General features: G+C 39.2%; 6 protein-coding genes across 6 annotated transcripts; all 6 read right to left on the bottom strand.

Moving 5' to 3' along the window:
• Positions 1 to 18: 18 nt before the first annotated feature.
• LSM04_008181 (uncharacterized protein) lies at positions 19 to 2127 on the bottom strand (the record flags this gene model as incomplete). The annotated part of the gene is made up of 1 exon (XM_067334645.1): positions 19 to 2127. The coding sequence occupies one exon, from the start codon at positions 2125 to 2127 to the stop codon at positions 19 to 21; it is 2109 nt and encodes a 702-aa protein (XP_067186667.1).
• Positions 2128 to 2787: 660 nt separating this feature from the next.
• On the bottom strand, positions 2788 to 4041 carry LSM04_000041 (Axonemal dynein light chain; the record flags this gene model as incomplete). Its single annotated transcript, XM_067334657.1, has 1 exon — positions 2788 to 4041. One exon carries the CDS (start codon positions 4039 to 4041, stop codon positions 2788 to 2790), a length of 1254 nt encoding a protein of 417 aa, XP_067186519.1.
• Positions 4042 to 4571: 530 nt separating this feature from the next.
• On the bottom strand, positions 4572 to 8162 carry LSM04_009034 (uncharacterized protein; the record flags this gene model as incomplete). Its single annotated transcript, XM_067334668.1, has 1 exon — positions 4572 to 8162. One exon carries the CDS (start codon positions 8160 to 8162, stop codon positions 4572 to 4574), a length of 3591 nt encoding a protein of 1196 aa, XP_067186687.1.
• Positions 8163 to 8809: 647 nt separating this feature from the next.
• LSM04_006754 (uncharacterized protein) lies at positions 8810 to 9205 on the bottom strand (the record flags this gene model as incomplete). The annotated part of the gene is made up of 1 exon (XM_067334678.1): positions 8810 to 9205. One exon carries the CDS (start codon positions 9203 to 9205, stop codon positions 8810 to 8812), a length of 396 nt encoding a protein of 131 aa, XP_067186645.1.
• Positions 9206 to 14160: 4955 nt separating this feature from the next.
• LSM04_009460 (Pumilio RNA-binding repeat) lies at positions 14161 to 16893 on the bottom strand (the record flags this gene model as incomplete). The annotated part of the gene is made up of 1 exon (XM_067334689.1): positions 14161 to 16893. The coding sequence occupies one exon, from the start codon at positions 16891 to 16893 to the stop codon at positions 14161 to 14163; it is 2733 nt and encodes a 910-aa protein (XP_067186700.1).
• A 1531-nt stretch (positions 16894 to 18424) lies between these two features.
• On the bottom strand, positions 18425 to 22975 carry LSM04_008099 (uncharacterized protein; the record flags this gene model as incomplete). Its single annotated transcript, XM_067334707.1, has 1 exon — positions 18425 to 22975. One exon carries the CDS (start codon positions 22973 to 22975, stop codon positions 18425 to 18427), a length of 4551 nt encoding a protein of 1516 aa, XP_067186666.1.
• Between the last annotated feature and the right edge of the window lie 429 nt (positions 22976 to 23404).

Consider the following 23404-nt stretch of genomic DNA (forward strand, 5'->3'; position numbering starts at 1 on the left):
AGGTCCAATCTATTTATCTTACAACTTAGAAAGCAAGTAGCTAGGAGCTGGTCCCAACAACGCCCACAATAGAAGAGGTTGGGGATCAGCAAAGAATGTTTCTTTCCCTCCTTTGTGTTGTAACCAGGATGCAATTAATGCACTCACTTCGGTGGATCGGTAAAAATGACGATTTGGTGTATTCATTACATGCTGGATAAATTTTTCACTAGGACTTTTAAATAGAGACGATGGGAATGTGGCCTGCATCACACTATGAAGTTTCTGCCTATTCTTCCATGTCATCTCTGGATAGAGTGGTAAAAACAGAATGTGTTGGGCAAGCGCCTCACATTGAGGACACTCAGGAAGAAGAACAACCTCACGTAGCGTTAATAAGTCACCCTTCCACTGTGAAGAATAACTATTACTACTATTAATATTACTACTATTATTATTATTATTACTATTGTTTCTTTTCCCACTCTTGTTATCATTCTTACTTGTGCCATTACTATTGCTCTTCTTATCATTTGTATATCCACTACTGTGCCAGACATATGTAATAGCAGCAACGGCATCAAATCCTGCGGTGCGTAAGGCCTGAGCTGCGAGATGCGGTGATCGTACACGCAACATTACATGATCAGAGTATCCCATTACACAATTCCACGGTGTTTGGGGTTCTCCACATGAGACAACTTCCACATCATTGCGAAGATGTGTGAGAAACTCCCAGAGGGAAAAACATTCTTTTTCCACACGTCTTTGCATGACAGCAGCAGCATGCATCATCCATTGAATAGCGGCACGATGTGGTTTGGAAAAGATACAAGTTTCGGATTGCTTGTAGTTATTAGAGTTCTCAGATATTGGCGGAATAGGCACCTCTGTCACTCGTGATTTCATTATGAATTTAAATATTTTATCCGCATTGGTAATGGTATTTTGATTTACTACATTCTTCGTCTTTTCCTTTTGTTCTATTTCTTTATGAGATATCAATGGCTTTTGTGGTTGTTGCTGTTGTTGTTGTTGTTGCTGTCTTTTTCTTCTTCCTAGATGCATCCGCACTAGAGCTATATCGAGTGCATGAGCTATCAAAGACCACAACTGTACGGCTTGCAACATGATATGAAAACTTATTCCATCTGATATTAATACATGTACAATGTGCCTTGCTAACATAACCCAATGTTTTCGTGTTTCCATTAATGGTCGTTGTTTTTGCAGTTGTGTGAATATTCCCTGTGCTAATAATGGATCTGGTGTAAAGGCTACAGCCCCACCGAGTTCACCTGCAGCATCCATAGAAGTTATATGCACATCCGCATACATACTCATACCACTCCCTTTATTATCCTCAGAGGGTGTTAATGTGACTGCTTTCACAGGATGTAATTCTACCGTTATAGCTTGAATTTCACGACGGGAAAAGTTTACCATACGTTTGGTATTCATAAGAAATCGTCCACCAAGTCCAATAAGTAAAACAATAGAACGATATTCTCTATGACCAGTTGTTTCCTTCTTCTTGGTTTTAGCAAGGAGACCAAGTTTTACGGCCTTCTTTCGAATATCATTTTCATCTGCAAACATCGTCACAGTATCTACATCATACCCCACCACACGTAACATCCATTGATCAAAGAGTTGCAGAAGATTAAAGTATGGATGAAGTAATATTCCCGGCAGGAATACAGTAGTTCCTTGGGAAACACAAAGATGCCGTAAGAGAGCATCCATCATACTAACGGTACTATCACTCACAAGAACCATCTCACTTCCTGGATACAGATATTGAGTGAGTTGAACATCTACAGAAGGTTTATTTTCTGTAGTGTGGTTTGACTTTTGTATACTACGAACACCATGTTTTCTTACGGCTGTTATTACCTTCTTATTCAATGTAAAACCATTACAAAGAATTTTATGTGGCCAAACGGAACCAAAAGACTCCAGTGTACGAAAACAAACGAGTAGAGTAGAGTGTGCACGTACTCGTGGATAACAGTATAGTTTTGGGGTACCATACTGCTGCAATTTACATTCCACCTCTGCTGTTTCTTGAGGAGTAATAGAGGAAGATCGCGTGGTAGAAGTATGAACTTTTCCTGCAGTCGTACTTTCAGTGACTTGTAGAGTCATAATTATTTTATGTAATTTTTTTTTATCTTTTATCTTTTTCCCCTCGCGAGCATGAGGAAAAAGGGGTAAAAATATTAACCATTGGAACAATATAATAAGAAAAGAAAAAGAGAGTGTGTATGTAAATATGAAAAGAGAATATAATGTTTTTTGAATTTATTAGAGAAAAAAACACAGTAAAAAAAACGAGATTTGCATTGAACAAATCAATCTGAGACATCTACTACCCTCGTGCTGAAAATTTTTCACCTTACTGGCGTCTATAAAAATGACATCCAAGTGAGGTTTCACCAGCATGAAAAGATACAGAGAAAGAGCAATACATATACAAATATAAATATATGTATTTCCATATTAACTAAGTACATAAATAGAGTTTCATCACCCTCTGCAAGCACCAGAGAACCAATAAGAGTAAGCACCAATCTTAGCAGCATCCACAAACAACAAAGGAGACGCATGTACGACACACCGACAGAAAGACAGACATACAGGCACATAAAGATAATCAAAGAGCAAATTAAATAATAATAATAATAATAATAATAATAATAATAAAACAACTACCACTACAATAACACAATGCCAATTTGTCTACATCCTTTATTATTATTATTATTATTATTATTATTATTATTATTATTTATTTTATTTGCTGATCTATGATGCTGTTGCTGTTGTTGTGGGTTCACCAGCATCAATAATCTCCCGCACTACATTTGTTACCGCAACACCTTGTGCATTTGCGCGTTCGGTTTCCTCTTTAATGCGTTGAGATAATTGTCTGTTAGATCTTCTGTAGTAACCCAATTCATCCTGCCAAGCCTTATTTCGTGCGGTATTTTCTTCTTCAATAGCACGTCGTAGTTGCTCCTCCCGCAGAGAAAAGGCCTTTCGCTTGACAAGTAATTCCGCCTTTTCTCTTTCTAACGTTTTAATGCGTTGTTGAAGGGCATCCATCCCTTTAAGTGCCTCAACGCGCTGCTTTGAAGCATAATACATGGCCCGATCTGAAAGAGAACGATGGGCGGCTAAACTTTGATAAAGTTCATCACGAATACGTAAGAGTAAAATACCTCGTACGGGTTCTTCAAGTGTTATTTGTCTAATTAGTTCATCAAACACCTCCGCATAGATTTCACGTCTAATAGGACATATACCACTATTTCGAGCGGAACGTTCCTGTAATCGTTGAATCAATCGTTGATGTAATTCCGCCACCTCCACACGTGAGGAAGCCTCTGTTGAGACAAACTGCATAATTGTTTCTCCCGTTTCCTTATTCACACTGTGTTTAGGTGGAAGCATTGTGTAGAGAAGCCGTTCTACATCTGCGAGTTTCGACATTAGCGCAGGAAGCACTGCACCACCTGGATAGGCTAAAGATCCCTTATTATTACTTTCTTCTACAAGAACCGCCTTTGTGGCCGCAGGTGATGCCGCCGCATATTGTAATGTTGAGAGTTGCCACATTGTTTTATCTTCACTTGTTAATGGAACCGTACCATAATGCGGCGGAGATGGACGTATAGTTGTAGTTGTGTTGGTTATTTTTGTTGTTGATGTTGTTGTTTTTTTAACGGTTATGCTATTTAAACCACCACCGCCTACTGTAGTGAGATGCGAAGGATCTGATCTTATTAGAGTTAATACTCCTCCTCCCCGTTGTTGTTGTTGTTGTTGTTGTTGTTCGCCATTATGTATGGATGGAACTGTGGCGGCGTTTTTCTTCGCAACTGCGAGACGAGAAACGGGAATAGAAACAGGACGTTTTGCTTGTTTTGTATTATCATTATCAAGATGATGATGATTGTAATTATCACTACTAATACCACCACCAGCATTTACTGTTGTTGTTGTTGTGGTGGTGGTGTCTGTAATGACTTGAGTCTGCAATTTCAGTAAGGAGTTCATTTTTCTAATCTAATATACACTTCCTTACTTCCTTTCATAAATAACAAAAAAAAAACCAGTATGAGGAGGTAATAATAATAAAGAATATAAGAAACCATAATGAAATCAAAAAAGAAAAAAAAAGAAATCGTATGGAAAAGAAAAAAAGAAAAAAGAGGGAGTGTGACTGCATATACGTAATGTAAATATACATGTGTACATTGTAACAAATGCAGAAGAAGAAAGGAGAAAGAGCGACAATTATCCCCAATACAAAACCACACAAACCAACCAAACAACAAAAAGAAAGAAAATCATATTAATATTTTACATCCTTTGATTCTGTAATTATACCGACACTTTTTTTTTCCTTGTTTACATTTCTTACTCTTTCTCTTTCTTTTTTTTTCTTACAAGCAATAATAATAATAATAATAATAATAATAATAATAATAATAATAATAATAATAATAATAATAATAATAATAATAATAAAACACACATATTCTAAAAAAGTGATTTCTATACATTTCTAATTTTTCCTCCTCCCTCTAACCCTGGGGTGGACTGACAACTGAACGAAATATACCATAGTGCACAGAGGGATCTACACTTCGCTGCTTCTCCTTTTCTTTCCATTCTTTTAATAGCGGTTTCGTAAACCTTGAGAAAAATGACTCCGCTAACACCGCCTCAGCCACCAAACTTCCTCCATCAATGTAATCACGCAGAGTAACACCAACAGCGAGTAGAACGTTAACGGCGTGTAGATCCCCACAACGTAAGGCGTACTCCATTGCTGGTACAGCAGGTTCCGTTAATGGATTTGCGTGTACGGTTACAACACGACAATGAAGCATTAAATAACGCACGGCATTTACATTTTTAATTTGTCCAGTAAAGAGAACGGCATGTAGGGTTTCTGAAGTGAGATAGGTTCGTGGTACCATGGAAAGGGATTCAAACTTCAATCGTACTTGCTCCTCTGCCTGACGTAAATCCTCATCATATTCACATATCTTTATAGGTAAAGGTGGTGTGGAAGTTCGAACAGCACTTGCTGGACGCCGCTGTAAAGGAGAGGTGAGAATTTCTGGTGAATTACATATTTGTGTTGTAGAACATCGCAGAACACTCGTTTGGGTTAGTGTTCGCGCTGGGGAAGATATTTGATTTATCAAGGACATATATGCTTTGCGACGTTCCTGTACTTTATCTATTATAAGAAGTGTACGACCTCGATTTAATGTAATACCATCAAACTGATTTTCTGCGCAGCGATAGTGTAATTCATTCCAGAAAGTATCCACAAAGAGTTCAAGATAATAATGACTATTCTCCATATTACGATCAAGTAACCATGCGTTTACAAGATCATCAAATGGGCATCGATCTAATGGACCAAATAAAGTAAATAGTGGTGTCATGGAAAGTAAAAGTTGTACCATAGATTGATTTTCGAATCGAAATAAAGAAAAATAAAGAAGACGGAAATAACCAGATTGCGTTAGTTCTTCTGGCGTTCTTATCTTTTCTGCCTTTTTACGTAGTAAATATTGCAATAGTTCATGATGGGCATCCGGTGGGACAGCAAACATAGATGTACGTGATCGCAAGACAACGGATGCTCGCCTTTCCTTCTGCGTTAATACAATATCTCGCTTTACCTTTGTAGTTGTTAATGCCAGTAATAACATCACAAGATCACTGTGATATAATCGTTGTGGTCTCGCTAAGGCGCCTCCCACAGAATCTACGACACATTCTAATGGTACTAGTGAAAACTCTGAAACGAGTAGTGGATCTCGTTTCGGGTGTCCATCCTCTACACGTTTTAATAGTGCATGCGCCACACACTCAGTGAGTGTGAATTGTGATGGGGCACTGCCATTCTCTTCCCGCCGTAGTCGACGTCTTATTTCTATTGCGACTGCTAATAAGAAGGGAGATGGCACAAACCACGGTCCACTTTCACGTGCATTACGTGAGAGGAATGCGGCGGCCACAGAGGCATCAGTTACACCACGTTTTCTTCTTCTTCCTCCATAATTATCATAATCACCAAAATTGTAATTATCATCTTCATCTTCATCATAGTCTGTATTATCCTCTTCACTTTGGGCATCTCTTTCATCATCATCATATTCATCATAATTTGTAGAATGTCGGTTCATGTTCTTTTTACCATGACCATCCCCACTAGTTGGAGAGGCCGCACCCCAAGAAAGAAGTAATGATTTCGGAATCTCCAGTAAGAGATATAGCAGCATTCGTATTCCCACCACAGAGGATAAGTGTTTTACAAGAATAAGTTTTGATGGTAAAAGTTGTACTTTCAGTAATGCTTCCATGGTTTCAATACTTTGCCTCTCACCCTCGAAAGAAATATCATCCTTTCCACGTATTGCTCCTTTTACAGTTGTGGTGGTGTTAATATTCAATCGCGGATACGTGGAAAGACTATGTGCGAGATACGCCGGGGTAAAGAAGATATTATAATCAATTACAGCACCTGGAAGACGATACGGCAAACGCATTTGCCCTGTTGTATAGACAGATAACATCATACGATGAATAGTTGTAAAAATTGGAAGTGCGGCACGAAGATCAATACGCAGCCATTCTTCTATACACGCAAAGGAAACAACTTCACGCTGTGAAAGACAACAACGCAAGGCAGTGGGACTCTGCAGGGCGGCGAGCATAAGTACATCAATGCAGATAACAGAGTTCATATCTAAATCCTCTATAGAGGGTATTCTACCATCATTATCATTATCATTATCATTATTATCTTCTTTATTATTCTGCTGGGCTTCTTGCTCTTGTTGTTTGTTGCCTTCTACGGTTTCCTCCACTTTTTCTTCCTCCTCCTCCTCCTCTTCTTCTTCTTCTTCTTCTTCTTCCTCTTCTTCATTACTTTCCTTCCTCTTTTTCTCCTTGTCCTCCAGAGGACCTTGAGTACTGTGATCGGATTTCCCATCATGTATATTGGACTGTGGAAGTGTATCTAACAAATACCACCGCCGTCCATTTGCTGACCGTACGAGAAATAGAATAGTGTTTGTGCCGGTGAATCGTAATACCGTAAGTGGAATAGATCTTAACGATAAACGCCCTTGAGCCGCATGAGCAAGTACAGACAAATTCCTTTGTTGTTGTTGTTGATATAGGCAATGATCAGAGTCATGATCATGATCACCTTGATTAACGCCAGACATAATAATACCAGAAGTATCATTATAAAGCGTCTTGTGACTCGCAGCTGTTAAACGAGTGATGCTGTCATCCAAGGAATCCGTAGCTAGAGCATCGAAGGCCCTTTTTGGATCAAGTTTATTTTCACCATTCCTTGTGTTTTCCAATGTTTCTGCGTCTTCTCCTTCCTCTTCTTCATAATCATCATTCTCATTATTATTATTATTATTATTATTATTATTATTATTATTATTAACATACGGGTTTGTCGCTCCTGACTTCTCTTCCTTTACGACAGCACCATGCACAGGATCCACATTGTTCTCTTCAATAGGGGGAGCGGCATAACCGTACATCTGCTCTAATGTACGTTCCCAATAAAAGGTATCATCACTAAGAAGATACGGCAACCAAGGAGGACATCCTTGTTTATTACGCAGAGTACCACTTCTTTCTTCTTCTTCTTCTATTTCTTCCTCCTCTTCTTCTTCGTCTAAACGGTTATGACGACCGTTAGTATTTCCATTACGTAAATGTTTCTTCTTTCCCGTTTGAATCGCAACGGGTGATGAAAGTCGCACACTCACCGTAATCTTTTCTTCACCTTGACCGGGTAGCAGTAATGCAATCTCCTTTACGGCGGGTTTGCACGGTGGGAGTTTCTCTGTTTCCGCACTTTCCTTATTTTCTCCTTTTCCGGCGTTATTGCTATCCATACCAAAACTATTGCGATTCCAATTGTTATTATTGTGTTCCTTGGTATTTCCTTCCTTCCTTACACTACGGCCTTTCTTTGCGTTATTATTATTATTATCATCATCGTCTTCTTCTTCTTCCTCCTGTTCTTCTTCTTCCTCCTGTTCAAGGAGTTCCTCGTTTTCTTCTTCTATTTCTTCTTCTTCCATTTTGTTATTGTCGGGTTCCTCAGGCTGGCGTCTGCTCATCTGTTTCTTGTTCCTTTACTTGTTTCTTTCTTTTGGCCAGACTACCACCATTAAATTAATAAAAAAATAAAAGGGAAAAAGAGAAAAAGAGAGAAACGGAGAGCGAGAGAGAGAGAGAGAGAGAAATGATATAGGAATAAATGAGATGGAAACAACGAAAACGTGTATTACACAATACCATTTTCTGCTTTAATCCTCTTTTCTTCATCATCTTCGATGGCATTTGATCTCTTTGGTTCTTCTTTTCTTTCTTTTCATATTGCTTGCATCCTTCCTTTCCCACAGCAACCCTGAAAAATGGTTCAGATCATTACTTGATCAATAATAATAAGAGTAATAATAATGACTAGAGAATTTCAAAAATAATAAACTCCACTAAAAATGTTTTTACCTCGCTACGCTACAAAGGCACTGCGCAATAAGTTTTTCTTTTCTTTTCGCTTTTTTTTTAGATTTCATACACGTCAACAGAGATTCTCCTCTGACCATTCTCTCACTCTATCTATCTACATTCCTCCAGTACTACAAATACAGAGAGAGAAAAGAGAGAAAAATAAGAAGGCCATAAACAAAATACCCCCAGATATATATATATATATATATATATATATATATATATATATATATATAGCATTATATATTTCTTCTTAAACTTCCACAAAGAGAACTTCCATTGCCAATAAGACACATGCAAATATGCCATATCGCATAATTTGATGCAACTGCTGATCCTGCACATAATCCTTCCCTGTAATCTCCATTGTGTACACCACATGCTTTGTACCAATCACCACCACATTATACGTTAACAACAACAACAAAGCTGTTCCGAGTGGCGAGTACAATAACGTACTGAGTGAAAAACAGCCCTGCAGCTGCATAGAGTGGGCAGTCAAATTAGAGGCCAATTGTGAGATGGGGCGTTTATGACAATGCAGAGCAGCGGTCATGCCGGCACTATTTCTATTAGTCATACACTGTGAAATAGGGGATAATCGCAATAGGGCGGTGTTTTTCCCTAATATCACACGACGGGCAAACATTTTTTTCTTTTTTTTTTTTTTTGGAATGTTCTTCTCTCTAATTTTGTAGTGATGTTGTTCCCTTTGGTCCGTATAATAGAAATAGAAATAAAAAAGAAAGGAGATGTTTAATATACCATATACATATATATCTATTTACATATATACACACTATATATACATATATATATATATATAGAGAGAGAGAGAGAGAGAGAGAGAGTCACTGAGAAGTACGCAGAGGAAATACGTGATTTGAAATTGAGTGATAAAAAAAAATTGAAGGTAAACGAAAAAAAAAAGGGTTCTTTCTCCGTCCATATATATATATATATATATATATATATATATGAGTTAAAATAAGAAGAAAAAACAAAAAACAAAAAACAAAGAGAGAAAGGTTAGCGAAAGAGTTTTTTTCTTTCTCCGGGGCGTAGAGGAAAAAAGAAAACCAATAAACAATAAAAATAATATTAACAGGAGTACGCAGGAGATATACAAGAAAAAGAAAAAAAAAGTGGCTGTAGACGAAAAGAAAAAAAGAAACATAGTTCTTTTTTTCTCCCCTCTTCTTTTCCTATCTAAATCATTTCCACAGCACTTTCTTTCCTTCTTCTATTATTATTTTCTTTTAATAATTATTTCTCTTGTTATAGCTTTACTCTAGCTTTTTTCCCATTTATTTCTTTCTTTTTTCCCTATCGCTTCTATTTCTTTTGTTTAAATTTCATGATCTTTTTTTTTCCATTTTATTTCTTCTACGCCTCCGTAGATAAGCTCATCTCTCTTTTTTTCTTTTTTTCCCATTTGCTATTCTGAAGTAATTATCATCCATCTCTCTTCATTTTTTTCTGTTCTATTCTATTCAATTCTCTTATTCTTACTATCTCTCTCTCTCTGTATATATATATATATATATATAATCTCATTATCACCATTTTCTACTTCTACTGTTCCCGCTGTTATTTACTTTTTGCTTTCTTTCCTGCTACTTGTGTAAATTGTCTTTTCCTTACTCTGTCACTTCTGAATATATATATATATATATATATATATATCCTCTTATATAGGTATGATTCATTCAATACAGGGGGAAAAGAAAAGATAAAAAAAGACAAAGCACAGGGAAACACACGGATAGGAAACAGGGAAATGTTGTAAACAAAAAAAAAGAGATAGACGAAAAAGAGAAAACACTAATAATAATAATAATAATAATAATAATAATAATAATAATAATAATAATAATAATAATGATATCAATCAGAAGCAAATTTCCACATTCCCACTTCCAACAGAAAAAAAGAGAGAAAAAAGAAAAAGAAAACTGCGTATTAAAATCGCAACACGAAGGTGAAGAACAGAGCATTCTTTTGGTCATCAAGAATAATAAACACTAATTATATATAAATAAATAAATAAATAAATATATATATATATATTAGAAACATGAGTGTTTCTTTTTATCTTTTCCGTGTATTTCTTTCATATTTTTTTTTTCGTTTTACTGGGCGATGGATCCATTCAGGTATAATACACTCACCCTTTTTATATCTGAGATCGTTTTTTTTTTGTTATTTTGATTACTATTACTATTACTATTACTATCATTATTATCAAAATATATATTGTTCTTTAAAATCTCTCTTTTTTTTTCTCTTTCCCTTTCCCACAACCCCCGTAAAGAGGTGAAAAAGAAAAGGAAAAAAAAAAACAAAGATTAAATAGCGTACGAAATGCGCTCGTCTTCACATGTTACAGTATGTAATATATATATATATATATATATATATGTACGTATATAATACAGGGATAACAGAAAAAAGAGTAAATAGCAAAAAGAAAAAAAAAATAGGATGAAAAAGAAAATGAGAACGAGAAAACAAAAAAAAAAAGAACAGCAAAAGCACACACAAATAGAGAAAAAAAAGTAGAGAAAGAATTAGAAACTAGCAGCAAAATAATAATAATAATAACAATAATAACACACTCATCTATATTTAAATAAGAAATGATTTCTTATTCTTTTCTCATTCTTCTTCTTCTTCTTCACTTTTCCATCTAAATTCTCATTTACACTCCCGTATACTGATATATTTTGTTTTGTTTGTTGCAGTTGCTGTTTTCTCATTGTTCTGTTAAAGATGTTCTCCCTGTTTTACAACTCATTATACGTATATATATATATATATATATATAGATATACACTTTCCTTTTCCTCCCTTTCTCCTTGTTCGAAACGCATACTTCCTTTTCTTTCATTGTTTCTTTTTTCTTTGTTTTTCTTCCTTTTTTATATTGTCTTCACACCTTTTTTAGTTTCCTCCAACTCTTCTTCAGATTCACTCACGCAAACAACAGAATAATAAGAATAGTAATAACAATAGTAAATAAACATAATAAAGCTCCTCAGAACAACTTTCTCTTTTTCAAAAATAAGAAAATTATTTTCAATTAACTCCATTAATATATATATATATATATATATATATGGTCATGCCTTATTACAGCGTGTGAACACAGAGATGGAGATAAGACAAGATAATCCCCCCTCTTGCCTTCCTCATTTTTATTTTCTTATATTTTTTGGTTTGCTCTGTTTTTCTTTCTCTCTTTTTTTTTTTTCTTCCTTCTTTTTCTATTTGCAACAGATATTTGTTTTTTTTTCTCTCTCAGTATTTTATATAGTAATAATAAAAGTATAAAAAAATATATAATAATATATATATATATATATATATATTTCTTCTTGTACATACATAACTGCGTACGGGGAAAACACGCACACATCACGGAGTAATCGCATCATGTAATTGGAATAGGAAAGGCGAGATAATAATAATAATAATAATAATAATAATAATAATAATAATAAAACAAAGAAAAAGGAAGCACAACGCCAATACCAACACTAATAATAACAACAGTAACAATACAGGAATAGGAAAAGAAATGGGAAAAAGGAAGAAAAAAAAGAAACGACCTTGTTTACATTGAGATAAGCAGGTTAGACAAAAGACGAGTATATATATATATACATATATATACACGCAGAGAAAGAACAGAAAAAAAAAAAACAACAACCGAAATTGACCAATAAAGAAAACAGACAATGTATACACGTATATATATATATATATATATATATATATATATACTACAAACACAGAAATAGCCTTCATTGTCTTTATCATCTGTCTTTTTTTCTTTCTTTCTATCTTCTGCTACCTTCTTATCTTAATCATCTCCTTCACATGATAATAAATTGAAACGATCCGCACCTCTTCCCTTCACGGGCCTGAAAAGGGGAAAAAAGAGAGAGAAAGGAGGAGGAGGAGAAGTGTGAGTGTGTTAGTTTGTTTTTGTACGAATGAAGAAAAAAAAAAAAAGCCCAAAAAAGAAAAAAAGGAAATGAAAAAAGGAAGAAAATCCCCAATAATAATAATAATAATAATAATAATAATAATAATAATAATAATAATAATAATAATAATAATAATAAAAGAACAACAACAACAACAACAACAACAACAACAACAACAACAAAAAAAAAAAACGATGGAATAAGAGAAACACACAAATAATGGAAAATGAATGTGATGCCTGTCCGCCTCTCTATACATCCAAACACCTTTACTTTTGCCTTATGTACATACGGCAGCTGGGAAGGGTTTCTTCATACATCACAATCCGTTTTTTTTTTCTCGTTCGTTCTTTTCTTTTCCTTTTTTCTTTAGTTCCTCCAAATAACTAAATCTCATTATATTTATATACACACAAACACAAACAAACACACACATATATATATATATATATATGCCACCAATGGATTCCCCACACCCTTTAACCCCACAACCTTTTTTTTTACTTTTTATTCACACAAACACACACAAACGTATAACCGAGGAAATAAACAAAGAGAAAATCAATTGAGCAAGCATACACAAGTTTACACACACACACAAGGGGATAATAAATAAGAAAAAAAAACACAGACACAACGCGAATTGTGAAGATTTCTTTTAAGACTATGTGTTCAAGGTAGACGTAAACAATTTGCTTAGGTTTGCACGTATGTATGTTGTACGCTCGCCTATTTTGTGCATAGCACAGAGCCGTGAGAAAAGATGTGGCGCCTACAACAACAATCGTAATAATAATAATAATAATAATAATAATAATAATAATAATAGGAATCCCCCAAAAAACAAACAAACAAACAACAACGCACAAATCCACAAATACGCACAAATGGGATAAGGTGAAGGTAGAAGAAGAAAAACTGAAAACAAGAGAACAACAACAACTCGCATATATATATATATATATATATATATATATATATATATATATATATATATATATATATATATATACGTGTTTAATACCTCACACAGAGTGTTCTTCCCCACCCCCGCCTCCTACCCTTCTCATTTCTTTCCCATCTGTTGTCATCAAAATTTCCTTTTCTCCTTTTCCTCTTTTCCTACACCTCTCCTTGTCATTTGTTTTCCTAATGCCAATAAAGAGGGTGAATTTCCCTCCATTTCCTCTTCTGCTTTTCCTTTCCTCTTTTAACGTATTATAATACACAATCCCGACAGGCCAAAACTTTTTCTTCACTTCACCGTACCAATGCCAAGGGGGAGAGTGAAACCAAAATAAAAAAAGGTGGCCAAGTAAAAACGAAATTAAACGAAACAAAAGAAAAAAAAAAACGAAATGAAAAAGAGAAGCCGTGTATGCGCGTGAGATAACCCCCTAAAGAATCCTTTTCCTCTTTCTACCTTTACCTCCTCCTCCTAATGCTACTTCTATTCCCTTTACTTACTCCCAATTACTACTCCTATCAGTCCTCCTATTTTTTTCTTTTGCAGATATATATCTGAAAAAAGTGGTGGGATGAGGAGAGAGAGAGAGCAAGAAAAGGGAGAAAAAAAAGAGGGAAATAAATAGAGTGCATGAATATTTCATGACTACTCATCGCTAGCGCGGTCAGCAACATCCCTGCGCTGGTGCCCATGATGATGATTGTTATTGTGATGATGATGATGATGATAATTACCCTTGCCTCCACCGGGTCCACTTGCGGTAGTGGACAAATTAAAGACAACATCGTCCGGTGCCTTAACCAATTCACGTCGCACCAATCTCTGCACAATAGGTGCCCCATATGTGTATGTGCTGATGGGCAATAGGAACTTTTGAATATTGTCAATGAGACGCCAGAACTGCTCCACATCTGCCGCATCCAATACGCGCTGTGCCACATAATTTGCATACGGGTTCTGCATCATGAGACACAACATGCTGGGCGGTTCTTTACCACCCGTCTGCACTTCCACAACGGGACCACCGGCACTTTCCTTTTCCCGCTCCCGTTCCTTATCACGACGACCCTTCTTCACAGGCTCAGCCGCAGTAGCCGTAGTCGTAGTCGTCGTGCTGGAGGCAGCAGGCGCCGCAGTAGTTGTAGTAGCAGCAGCAGCAACAGTCGTAGAGGAAGAAGAAGAAGTGGCGGCAGTTGCAGCAACCGCCCCACCACTAATACGTTGCTTTTCTGTGGTTTCCTTCTTTACAGGCGCAGCACGCTTAAAGGTGAGTACTTCGACCATTGGTTGATCGCTGGCACCCTCAACAGGGGAACACATTAATTCCACAAGCTCCATACGCTGCTGAGGACTAGCACGAACGAAAATCTTTTCCATCACGTTAGAGGCAAATTTTTGCTTGCTGCATTCATAGAAATTATTTTTTAATGCGTTAAAAATGCGGGTTACCTTATCCTCATCCTTCATATGTTGTAGAACGTGTTGAATAACGTAATTACCGTACTGATCTTTTGCCAAAGTACCCACACACTGAAGTAATTCTGAAAAAATAGCTTCTTCTTGATCTGGACAATGTTCCATAATGCATTGAATCACACGACAACCGTAAGCATGGGTGGCCAGCTCCATTACACGACCAGTGAATGCTGAAACAATAAATCCACAACGTTGAGGAATAACTTCCACACATTTTTGAACAACATGATTTCCATTTTGATCTTGGATACACTTTGCCACATTTCCTTTTAATTCAGCCAAAATAATGTCAAGTCCCTCAGGGGGCATTACTTCAATACATTTCTGAATTACACGACATCCGTACGTTTGCAACGTGAGAGAAACCACATTGTTTTGTAGTCTTGTAGCCGCATATGCCAGTTGACGCGCATTACCTATTTCAAGAAGCTTTTGAAGTACGTAGTTACCAAAAATATCTGTTACCAATTCCAGAGGAGACTCAAAGATTTCATGAAAAAGGGCATCAACTTCATCATGAGTTGCCGTGTCTACAGCTCGTTGAATAAATCGACTACCTTCCTGGTCTTGAGCAAATTCCAATGCATGACCAGCAATGTGAGCAATACGCCAGTGACTTGTAGTACCATTCATAGCATCTGCACGGAATTGTTCCAATAATTCAGAACAAGGTTGAAGTGGTTCACGGTAAGGTCCACCACGGCCACCTGTTTTACTTCCACCTGGACCCCATTTGCTGCTGTTGGTGTTGCCTCCACCCGCACCTCGTCCTCTTCCAGCACCAGCTCCACCACCACCACGTCTACCGCGACCACCAGTAACAGGTCCAGCACCAGCACCACCTCCACCACCACGCATCATACTCGTTTCACCAGCAGAACCCATTGTCATAAGAGCAGATTGCATTCGAGATGCATCCGCAACACCAGTGGAAGCAGTTCCATAATAACCAGCTACTGTAGGGTCAGCGTAGTAGTCAAATGGATTCATAGGTTCTTGAGTATAGTATTGTTGACCCAGGTTAGAAATAACATTAGATCCTGTACGAAAATCTCCAGTGGTGTTCCATTCATTATTATAATAAGTGGGATTCGGTACCTGTGTTATTGACTGTGACGCATCCCGCTCGTTATTTCCACTTCCACTCCGATTTTGTGAAGCCATACGAGAGTGGGCATAGGCGCGTAGGGTATTTGGCGTCGCCATAGTTGCTAACGGTGTTGGCGCATACGCCCCAAAAAATTGTGTTCCCGGACTCAGTAAATTATCATCACGATGCTGAAATCCAGCTGCATAAGGGTTAAAACACTGCTGTTCATGTGCCTGTTGCAGATTCTTCGCATCAAGTTCTAAGCGAAAACCACCTTTTCCAGTATCCATATGTCCAGATCCAGACATTGACATACCTGGGCCTGAGACACGCGCTGCTGATTCACCATCCCAAGGGGCCTCCACCGCGTCTCTCGCCCCATAGCGTAAATCCGTCAGCGGCGGAGGTAGTCGACTGTCTTGCATACGCTTACTGTTGTACCACTTCAGGTAGGCAACAGATCGTCGCATATCCTCTGTGGGTTGTCTGCCCTCATGAAAGAGCAGTTCAAAGTCCATAGGGGTATAGCAGGACCAGGCGGGCTGCGGGCCTGCGGATGGCGGCGGGGTGACGCCGGTGAATGGGGGACTCCGCTGCCGCTCCCCGCTGCCGGGGAAGGGACCGCGGAGGTGTGGGGCGATCGAGAAGGCGGACCCCCCCGCCCCACTCATTCCCCCCGGCCCCCCGCCGTACTCCATTCCCATCCCCATGCCCATTCCGGGACCCTTCGCTGGCAGCGGCGAGCCCTGCGGGGGCTCCCCTCGGCCGTCCTCCTCCTCCCACGGGCGCTCCACCACTCCTAGCGAGAACATTGCAAAGCGGTAATGGATGGGGGCTCAAACTCTAGCGCACGAATAATCTCACAGACAAGTTATCAGTGAATCAAAGAAGAAGACCAAGCAAACACAACGGAGAACCTAAGCAGAAAAAATTAAAAAAACAACAACGTCACACACACACAAAAAAAGGAAGAAAGGCCAGTGGATACAAGCAGGAACTCGGGACGCTCAAATAAATAAAGGGAAAAACAGACCTACACGTGAAGTATAAGTCGATTTCACCTTTGTGTTTCCTTTTTTTTATCCTGTACGCTCTTTCTAGCTTTCTTTTTCTTCCTTCACTCTTTTACTTCTTTAATAAACCTTTACCCTATAAATTTAGAAAAAGAGTAGACAAAACAAAGAAAATTAATAAGAGATTTTTGAACTTCTTTTACAACACCACTACACATAATTACAGCATTACAATTTACAACACCATATGTAGATGATTTCTTCACGAGTTTTTCATTTCATTTATTACATACTATTTTCCTATAGTTCCGTCTTTTATTTATTTATTTATTCCCTTTTCTCTTCCCTTGTTTCCTCTGTTTCTCGCTCTTTTTCTTTAACTCACACGCAAAATACATTGTTTTCCCTGTTTAATCATTTACCTTTCCATAAAAATGAATCCATAATAATAATAATAATAATAATAATAGTAGTAGTAGTAGTAGTAGTAGAATATCATGTAACTTTTCTTAAATATTGATGATTGTTAATAATAATATATATTTTTTTTTTGCGTCTTCCAAGAAAAAAAAATGTAAGATAAAATAAAACAAAATATTCTGCCACTCCAATGTCTTCCCTCTTTTCCACGATTTCTCCTGCTTATTTGCGCTCGCTATAAATCATTATTCAAAGGTTACATTACAAAGCAACCTTATTGCTAAGAGCAATATTTTTTTCATTCTCTGTTTCCAAATCTACATTTCTCTCTGTCACATTTGATTCCTGTTATTTCCCTTTATTCCACAAAATGTTAATTTGTACTCTACGTAGCAGCCCAGCATCATATGAGAAAAAAAAAGAAAACACAAAGTCGCAAGTGTTCTTGTCTTTCAAATTACTACTAACAAGAAGAACAGAGAACCGTGAAACTATAACAGTGATGTTTAGTATTTGTAGAGAGGAGTTCAACGTTCTTTAATTCCATTTCTTTTCCATCAAACATGTCTACCATTCCCTTCTTTTTGTTCAACAGGAGTAAGATGCATTAACAGCAATCCCAGTTGAGATGAAATCAACGAAAAAAGAAGAACTAATAAACAACAACAGCAATAAACGAAAGCAAAAAAAAAAAAAAAAAACACATCTGGACTTTAAAAAATCCCATAATCAAAATTCCCTTCACATATTTGGCCCAAATAAAGTAATTTTTATTCTGCGGTATCGCTTTCTCTCTCTCTACCCCACGCATATACACACACACACACTATGACAAAGAAAGAAAGAGTCACTCGCTTCACTAGACTCCCTCATGCTGTTATGTTCGCACACCCACTATCGGATCTTTTATTTAGGAGAGCCGCAGATGGTCGTCAAGGGTGTAGGATTCAAATCTTTCTTTGCGGGAAAAAAACAGACGACGTGCATAAACAAAAAACATGCCCGCGATAATCGCCAACAACAGTGTACCAAGCATAACACCGAGGGTAATAGCGGTCTTCTGATGTTTACTTTTTTTACCTGTTGCAGTAGGAATGACGTCGCCTTTCCATCCTGGTTCACTAGTACCTGCACCCAATATAAGAAATCCGGCGCTTTGCTGCGCACTCCACTCCTTCTCTGATACGCGGACAGAGATGCCAATAGCATGCACTCCAACCTCCTTATCTCTCGGTATCTTAAGTGTGCAAGTGAGCTGTGTCTCGCTCACCTTAGCCACCTCACACTGGATAGGGTCTATTGCTGCAATGTCTCCCACGCTAATTTTTGTGTATGTAGTCTCAACAGAGTTGAAGTTCGTGCCGTGAAAGGTTAATTGCGCACCAGTAACACAACTTGCACTCGCCGCTGCGCATATTCCTGATACAGACTTAACAGATGGATCTGGCGGCTGAACGTGAAGTGTTCGAACAACATCATCCCCAAACGGCAAGGGTTTCTGACCATCAGAAAGAGACACATCCCAGTCGCCCATAACTCCAGCTCGCACAGACATTTCACAAGTTAATGCAGCTGGCATTACCTTTTGAACAGTGCACAATGGTACCATCATTTTACTTACCCCAGAAGTAGCAGGAGTAAAAGTCACACTGTATATCGTATTGCTGTTGAACGTTCCCCGCATTTCGAGGATCGTCCCATTACGTACTTTAGAAGGCTGAACAGCTGTCACACCTTCTGTTGTGGGCGCAGACGACCTTGACACACGAAGTTTAATGGGCAGACTTACAACCTTGGAATCAACAAGCACCACTTCCCGTGGTCCAAATACCTTTGGAGCGCACGAAAGACAGAGGCAAAGGCAATTGAGGTCACCCTCGTAGCCATACAGATCCTGAGTAAAAGATGCACCGTTGTTGGTAGTCAAAACAGTAATACGGTCTTTCTTGTTTTTAAGCTGCGTGAAGCATGTCTTCGCATCACATGTCTCAGGCGAACCAGTAGTCTCAAACGGAAGCAGCACTGCATCACCATTCATCACACCACCACGGATTTGAAATACTGTTTGTTGGGTACCCAGAACCTCACTAGGAGCGAACTGTGTATTTCTATAAACTAGATGATCCTGCACTACTATACCAGTAGATGATTTACCGTACACAATAACGTCGAAGGTTCCATCACCGAGAGGAGGTACAACGATCTCGTTGTTAGCACCAACTGAAATCACTCCAGAGAAATTAAGTGACTGTTGTTGCTCACGGGCATACAATTCATTCAAGTAGTCCTTTATCACTTTTCCAGTGACTTCTGTTCGAAGCACTGCGATGCGCCATCCTGGATCCGCACCTATCACAGTCAAAGCACATGAGATACCCGCAAGACAAGCGGTACGGTCGATAGAAGGTACAAGAGGGACATCAACAAAGAAACGTGTCTCCTGGCTCTCTCGATCGTTTGCAAAGGCCTGAGCAGTGATCGTAGAGGGTTCTGTAATAGTCACAGGTCCTGTGTATACCTTCATCTCAGTTGAATTATTGATAGTGTACTTTATCGTTGCACCTGGAGTTGCAGACGTCATGGTCACCAACTGCGTGAGAGCCACAGGATTTTGCACTGTCAGAACAGGTGCCTCAATGATGATAGGGTAGTCATATGTATAACCGAGCTCACCTTTCCCACCCTTTGATGGAGTGATGCTCAGCCACATAGAAACCGGTGGATTACCATCACAACACGGCACATAATGGCGCTGCGAAATGTTCTCAGAAGACTCACCCCATGTAGGGCCCACACCGCCGTGAGTCTCTCGCCAACTTTGGCACAAGGAGGTGTCATCGCCACCTTTTTCTGATACTTGCACCCACTCATTCACGTTAGTGCTCACAGGAACGAAGGAGGATCCACCCGTAACTGGTATTACACCCCGTCGTCCCACACCAAGTGGGCAAACAGCTGGACGTGGACACAATTGCATATGGTTCGTCTCAGCGCAAATAGCATTTGCCCTGGTCCAAGAGGTACTGCCACTGCCGGTATCAACCAAATGGAATGCGTCCTTTGCCTTTAGCTTGATGAACACCTGATGCCAGCCTGGACTTAGTGATACGGTATGAACCTTTTCAGATGAGGAGGAGAGAGGTGCTGAACCGACGACTGCAGCATCCATCCAAATCGCATAACTCCCATGAAACACAATACGTATTTCTGCCTCCATCTGTGTTGTGGCATATAGTGCGAGAGCCCAATACTGGTTGAAGTTCCCACCAAAGGCACGGTTTCTCCAGTTGCCATTCGTGCTCTTTCCGCTTACCCATCGGAACTGACGCTCCTGCCCCAAGACCCAAACACGCTGCTTAGAGAGCAATCCAGGCAAATAAGATGGAGAGATGGGGATATCAGCGAAACTTTCGCCTGTTGCCGTTGTATTTTTGGGGTCAAATGGAATTGCGCCGTTTTCAGTTTCTTCATCAACCAGCTCCATCAGAGATGGAATTGGTACACCAGGACGAACAGGGGCCAAGCCAAACGGTAAACTAGTACCAGGACTCATGGCGCCTCCAAGACGATAGTTGTCAAAGTGAATATAATACGTGAGCGACCACGACTGACCCCTTGTGGCAGCAACGCGTGCAATCACCTCATGCCATCCACTTGCAAGAGGTGTGGTGAAACTCTCATTCTTGCTTCCACCTTCGCTTGAGCGGCTGTAGGCAACGATACCATCAACAAAAAATTCAGTTTTACCTGCCGTAATAAAGGTCCAACCCACGGGTACCGGTGAGTCGTATCCATTGTAAATAGCAAAGGCAAGATATTTCACGGCAGCTTCCTTGCCCTGTGGTATAGTTTCCCCAGATACAGGAACTCTCCCTTGGGTGAAGACCAACACATTCCAAATCTTGTTCCGCGTCTGGTCCCCACGCTTTGGTACAGCGTCACGTACGTTAATAAAATCCTCATCAAGTCCACCGTACAGATACTCCTCTCTACTTTCACCCAAGTGTAGAAGATAAAACATGTAAGCATTGCCCCACAGTTCGTAAGCACCTTCAGGGATATCTGACTTAACGGCATGCGTGTAGCCAACAGCAGTGCCAACCACACGGATCCAGAACTGCGAAGTAGTCATGCATGTTTGAGGATCTTCGTCTGAAGAGCCTTCTGAGTACATCTTTACGAGAACCTGATGATAACCTTGTGTCGCCTGAACCGCAAAGGAGCCTCTGCGATCGCCTTTCTCGTACTTGGGAACAAAGCGTTTACCGGCAAAGTACACCACAGCGGCAGTGTCATATCCGTACTGTACAACGATTCGCTGCGCCACTGCACTGTAGACAGAAAAAGCATAGTACTGCACACTCTTGCATATGACTTCCACTTCGAATACACCACCAGGGACGGAAACATTTTCCCACATATACTTCATTGGAAGTAGTACGGCGGTCTGCGCAGTATTGTAATGCCCTGCCACAGGACGAATTTGAGACTCACCACCAACAATGGTGGACGCGAACCAGTCTTCTTCGAGTGCCACTTTTCCTTCCACCGGACCAATAGCAGTGCCATTTTCACCAAAATGTACAAGTTCTGGAATATTATCTTTTTCACAGGGTTTCACATCCCATGGGAGTTTTCCCATAACCACCACTTCTGTCTTCAACAGTTTTGTGTTCACTGTAACCGGGCCGCTCTTAAGTTCGACCGTAATGGTGTATTTCGTGTCTTCAGCTGCTGGAGGGTCAGCGTAGTGTGTATACCGTCCTGTCTCACTGGTTACACTGGTACTCTTACCGTTTCTCACGATTTCAAACTCTACTTTTCCATTGTACGGCTCGCTGCGTTTGTTCCATACATTCACCTCGAACACAACTGGACCATTCGTAACCGCGAGGCTTGGCTCCACACCCCACGCAAGATACATTACAGGTGGCATCGGGGTGAGAATCAAACGATATGGTCGAAACCAGGCGGCTTTTTGTTCGGGCCGCAGTGCGCAACACCCACCTGTGTGTTTCATATCCTCACTGTTGTCTCCCCAGAATGATAGTGTACTGCGGCCGCCTGTAGCGTATCCCTCTGCGGAGCCGCCCAGTGCATCTTCGTAGAGAGACGGTGCGATGGGAGTTGTGTAGCCGTCCCAGTCGGGGCTGCGCGGGTCCTTTGGGGCGTAGAGATATTTATTGGCCGATGTTGGGTTGGTGAGCAGATCGCACAGAGCGACACCCTTTCTGGGAATAAGATGATCTCTGTATCCTCCCATCTCAACTGTCAGGAGAAAATTTTCCCCGTGTGAGTTGAACTCATCACAAGCACGTATGTAGTTTGTGTTGCTCTCCCTGAAGCCATTTTTGATGTCTTGGGCGGTCAGCTTATGGGTGCCATCCAGTTCACCAATGGTGATATCTTCGGTTGCATTTGTAGGATTAATATGGAGCATAAAAATCATTATGAGTGCCATGATAGATATATTTCGTCCAAAAAAGGAAGGTCGAATTGTCGCCATCTTTCCCTATATTTATCTCTTTCACCTCAAATGCTGCTTTCTTTCTTCTAATGTTTGTGCTATGCAAAGAAGAATATTAGTTATTCCTATGTAGTATATATATATATATATATATATATATATATATATGCTTTTTCGTTGCTCTTACTTTATATTCCTCTTCAATCCTCTGGTTCGTCCTTGCCTCGGTCAATAATAAACTCGTATCGCTCAGTTTTTGTGAGCAGCAAAAAACAAAAACGAACCACTTCTTTTTTCGCTTTTCCTTCCTCTCCTTTTGTTATTGTTGCTGTTATGTTATGTTTTTTTTATTTTTTATTTATTTCTTGAATAATGCTCTCACCTTTCGGAATGGCAGCAGCAGTTTTTGTCCTTTAAGATTAG

This window comes from Trypanosoma melophagium (genome assembly GCF_022059095.1).
Source record: "Trypanosoma melophagium isolate St. Kilda chromosome Unknown ctg7segment0, whole genome shotgun sequence".
In the NCBI taxonomy this organism is placed as follows: domain Eukaryota; phylum Euglenozoa; class Kinetoplastea; order Trypanosomatida; family Trypanosomatidae; genus Trypanosoma; species Trypanosoma melophagium.